This window comes from Ctenocephalides felis, unplaced genomic scaffold, assembly GCF_003426905.1.
Source record: "Ctenocephalides felis isolate EL2017-DRISC unplaced genomic scaffold, ASM342690v1 CF-g0.4_SCAFFOLD_00845, whole genome shotgun sequence".
Classification (NCBI taxonomy): Eukaryota; Metazoa; Arthropoda; class Insecta; order Siphonaptera; family Pulicidae; genus Ctenocephalides; species Ctenocephalides felis.
In genome coordinates, this window is record NW_020536999.1 from 19,812,677 (window position 1) to 19,817,678 (window position 5,002).

Consider the following 5,002-nt stretch of genomic DNA (forward strand, 5'->3'; position numbering starts at 1 on the left):
AATCAAGAATTACAAATTTTAAATCGCAATTTTTAATGATCCACGAGTTTGGATATTACTTTGCTTCAACTAGTTATTTTTGGACAAACTTCTTGATGAACAAACTAGAGCCAGCGCTTTCAAGAATCAAATACCAGGTTCTCCAAGATTATTGGGAGTAATCTAAAAATGATCTTTTCACGTTTTCACTAATCAAAACAAATCAAGGATTTTAAGATTCAAATTGTCATTTTTAATTTTTTGGATTTAGACGCTACAATGATTGATGTGATATAAAACCGATTTGATGATGCAGCTTTTACTCATTTTTTTAATGAACACATTCTTCAAATTCTAAGTTACCATGATTCAGATACTTGATCAAATTTAAAGTTCAATCCGTTACTAATAATTGCTTTTAGTAACTTTTAAGAATTTGACAATTTTCTTAAAGGACTTTTGCTGGATCCAGCAATTCTTGATATGAGTTGGACAATGGAGACTCAGTAATAAGGTTACATTCGATTTAAAGATTGATCTACTTCCAAAGAATACTATTACTAGCCTCTGGATTTTGGGTTTACGTTCTTTGCTATTTCCTCTAATAGTTGTGTACTTTCCTATTTTCCATGGCATTATGGATTGGTAGATTTTATATGAACCATAATTGAAGTAACTACACCATTTGCAGTATTTTGCATTTTGGAGCACTAATAGAACGCAATATGTGTTTATTTAAACAATCTAAATTTTAAGTTGGGAGTTCCACAAGGGTCTGTGCTAGGACCACTTTCTTGCCTCATTTCACCTGCCCATCACCTGAACTCTTTATCCGTGTAAAAAAAATACTGACAGACCAAGTCTTATTGACAAAGTTTTGTACAAAATGTCTAATAATTCTATATTTAAACTCTTGTATGATTACGTTTATTAAATACATTTTTATTGATTAGATTTGATATAAATATTTTAATTTTCCAAAAATAACTCTGTACCTAGCTTATGCATAATCTTAAATACTGCTTGCTTTACCTAAATTGACTATTAAATCAGAAGATCAGAGATCCACATATGTTGGATGTAGGTATAGATCATTTCTGTTCTATCCATAGATCATATATGTTTCAAAGAAGCTTAACTTATTCATAGGAGAATTATTAAAAATATAGTAATTCAATCAAGTTTTATCTATTTCAGTAAATTTCCAAATATTGATCAGCTATCCATCTACATGATGATTTCCACTTTGGTTATTGATTGCAACCACCTCAATGTAGTTTTGTCGCTCGTCACCGAGAAGCATTTTCGCCATGTCGCGCAGAGTTGCTAATCGTGATGACAGTAGCGTTTTATTATTATTAAAGCTACCCCATCGAGATAGGCCTACCCCTAAATACTTTGTGTATGAGATAGATTAACCCCGAATATATACGCTTTGCACTTCTCTGAAATTTGCTTACGGATATACGCAAATTGATCTTTGAGGCAAAGGAGAATGTACTTTTTTGTTATTAATATAAATTATTCAGTACAAAGAATTTTTGAAATTTAATTCAAAATTTTAGTTTTCACGAAATTTTAATTGATCATTTGGAACGATACAATATTTTATCAGGAGAAAAGCTCATTGCATGACCAAGTCTTATTTGAATAACAAAACATAATGTGTGTTCAGATCCAAACGGGATAACATTTGTATTACCAATCTCAATATTAAGATTCGAGTTCCACAAGGGTCTGTGCTGGGACCACTTTCTTTTATCATTTACATTCTGCTCACTTACCTTCTGCCCTAAGGTACTGACATATCTATGATATTATACAATAATTCATTTATATTCAGCTCTTGCATAAGTGGTTCCTTATTCCCTTCTAGAATTTTGATTTTTAGATGCAGTTTTAGTTAATTTTTAGTACATAAGTTTGCTATTGAAAATAAAAAATCAATAATAATAATTTACCAATATTTGAGAATATCTAGCTATCCTCAGCTGGGTTTTGGTGAGAATGATGTAAATTTGTAATTGATAATCATTTGAATTAGAAGAAAAAATCAAATTTAAGTCTATAATTTCATAGTTTTATTCCAAAACATAATACGTTGTTAATACTCTAAAAATTTTATTCAAACTTTACGGTTTATATAACTGAAAAAACTCTATTTTCCAATAATCTTGCATGAAGAACTCCTGATATATTTTTATCTTTGACCTAATAATTCCAATTATTTATTTCATAAAGCTTCTCATTTTAGCATGTTACGATCATTGCTTTTTGTATCTCAAAATATATTTTGTAGGAATCGAAATGGAAACGTAATTTGTTTTGATGAAAAAAGTTATATTATGTATATCGAAGTTCAAGTTGTGTTTATTAAATTTTCAACAAGTATTTGATGCGTTTCCGTATTACTGAATATTAATATTGATGAACATCGAATGCAATATATTCCATCAATCAATTAATAATGATAATAATAATATACATACTGTTGATTTTATATATATGTACTAATATTTGAACAATTTGATTGCATGTATTTATTAAATCCTGCACCGTGTAAAATCTAATGTTTGAATTGGTATATAAATTGTTTTACATTGGAAAATGCTTTTCAATCAGTACATATATACATATAAATATATATATATATATATATATATATATATATATATATATATATAATCTTCTGTAATAATGTATGTAAATATACTACTTCTAAAGGATTATTCGGATATTGATAAATCTTTCTGCATTTTGTTAAGGGAATTTATTAGGATGCATGTGATTATAAAACTATAGTAATAAATGAAAGTAATTGTAGAAATAAATGAAAAAATGCATAAAACAACATATCATTGTTTGACATTGAAAACATTTTGATACATGAGAATTGTCATCTGCCAAAAATGTCGATAAACTTGAAATTTGAATTTAGTTTAAGCGAGTCTAGACAATATTAGTATACTATATCCAAATTCATGGTTATGAATAAGCAAAATGTAATATTTACAATATTATTACAATTACAATTACAAAATATTTACAATTGCCAAAAACCAGCTGAGATGTGCCAGAAATTATAACAGTATATGTTTGGCAGATGAAATTATATAATTTAGTTTAATAAATAATACAATACGTCCAAAATTGTATATACATTATTTCTTTAAACTTATGCGTATTGTATTTTGCTTTACTTTACTAAATTAGTTAAATACAAGAGAATATTTCTACTTATTAAAAAAATGATTTAGAATTTTGCTTCATGTGTCAAAAATTCATTTGTTTTATCTTGATCTTAGATTGAACAGTGCCATATGACTAAGTTTTACAAATTAATTCACCTAAGATTTTAACTAGAGTAATAATCTTTATTAAATTATTAGCAAGAAAAATGTAATTTAGAAATTGTAATTGCCAAGAAGTAACTAATATAGGGTACGCAATTATAAAAATCAGACTATTATATATATTATTGAAGCAATTGTATTGGTTAGAAATAACAAAGGTGATATTGTTCTTTTACCGTAGATATTATATTCATTCTTGCACTAACTGAACTTTTTGAAAGTTATTTTTGTTAGGTTTGTTTTCGTCTGGCAGAATAATATCAATGAAATATTACTTGGCAACCATCAATATGCCTCTTTGAATGTTTCCAAATTGTGTTATGTTCTCTGAATTTGTATGACATCGCAAAAATTCAATTTCGCGATACATCATAATCATCCAAAAGTGTCATGCCGTTTTAATTTAAGCGAATAAACGCAGTCACGTTCCCTCCGATATATGCACGAACGCATTTCACCCATATCTGCATATTAATGATAAATAAATATCATGTAAAATATTCATAGAAAACAAAAAAAGCAGAAAAAAATAATGCGGAAAAAGGAAAAATGTTATTTTTGTTCCACGAGCCGAGAGCAAATGACAGAATTCTCTTTGAAAAAATAATCCCGGAATTAATGCAATTATGTGAAACATGTGGAATATAAATAAGCCCCGGCTATAAAGAGTTTTAGAGAAACGGAAATGTTTTTATAAATTGGCGTGCAGAGAAAATTGTTACTTGACAAAGATAGTGTGGAGAGGGTTCAGTGGAAATTTGAAACTATCAAAGGATAATTAATTCTCAAAATATTTCAAGTATTAATTTATATAATAGCGTTATTGCATATTCGGCTGTATTTCTAAAGTAATAACTGATATCACTGCTGCCTGACTCAGGCTGTACGACTCTGTTATCGAACGTGAAACCTATGATTCGAAGGGCTAATTAGTTGATAAATAGTTTCAGTTTATTCATATATAGCAAAAATCATGATTTTTAAGAATTTTCCTAAAGTTAGTAATTTCCATGAAGTTAGTTTGCAATAGACATAAGGTGTGCAATTTAATATTTTTGGTGACATAGTTATAATTTTATTTTTTTTTAATTTTGCATAAACCTAAATCATTCTGAAAGTTTAGATAGCACATTTGTTAGATATTTTGTTAGTTATACGTAATTTACGAAGTGTAATTTGAGAGAATTTATTACTACGATGACTCTACATTCTCAATAGTTAGATTAGTTGTTAGATATTTTGTTGATGACTCCACATTCTCGATTGTTAGATTAGTTAGATTAGTTTGATGACTCTACATCCTCAATTGTTTGATTAGTTAGATTAATTGTTAGATATTTTGTTGATGACTCTACATTTTCAATTGTTAAATTAGTTCGATTAGTTGTTGTTAGATATTATATTGATGACTTTACATTCTCAATTGTTAGATTCGGTTAGATTAGATTCTTTGTTAAATATTTTGTTGATAATTACATACATTTTTGATTGTTAGATTAGTTATTAGATATTTTGTTGATGACTCCACATTCTCAATTGTTATATGAGTACTTATTGTTGTTAGATTTTGTGTTGATGACTCTACATTCTTGATTCTTAGATTAATTAGATAAGGTGTTAGATATTTTGTTGGTGACTTTACATTCTCGATTGTTAGATATTTTGTTGGC

At 27.7% G+C, this 5,002-nt stretch overlaps 1 protein-coding gene across 1 annotated transcript in view; it reads right to left on the reverse strand.

The window, feature by feature from the left end:
• Nucleotides 1-3,707: 3,707 nt before the first annotated feature.
• The window catches only part of LOC113380132, a 4,778-nt gene continuing 3,483 nt past the window's right edge, over nt 3,708-5,002 (reverse strand). Inside the window, exon 7 of the mRNA XM_026619583.1 lies at nt 3,708-3,796. Within this exon, the coding sequence (XP_026475368.1) occupies nt 3,708-3,796 (89 nt within the window). The remainder of the gene's footprint in view (nt 3,797-5,002) is intronic.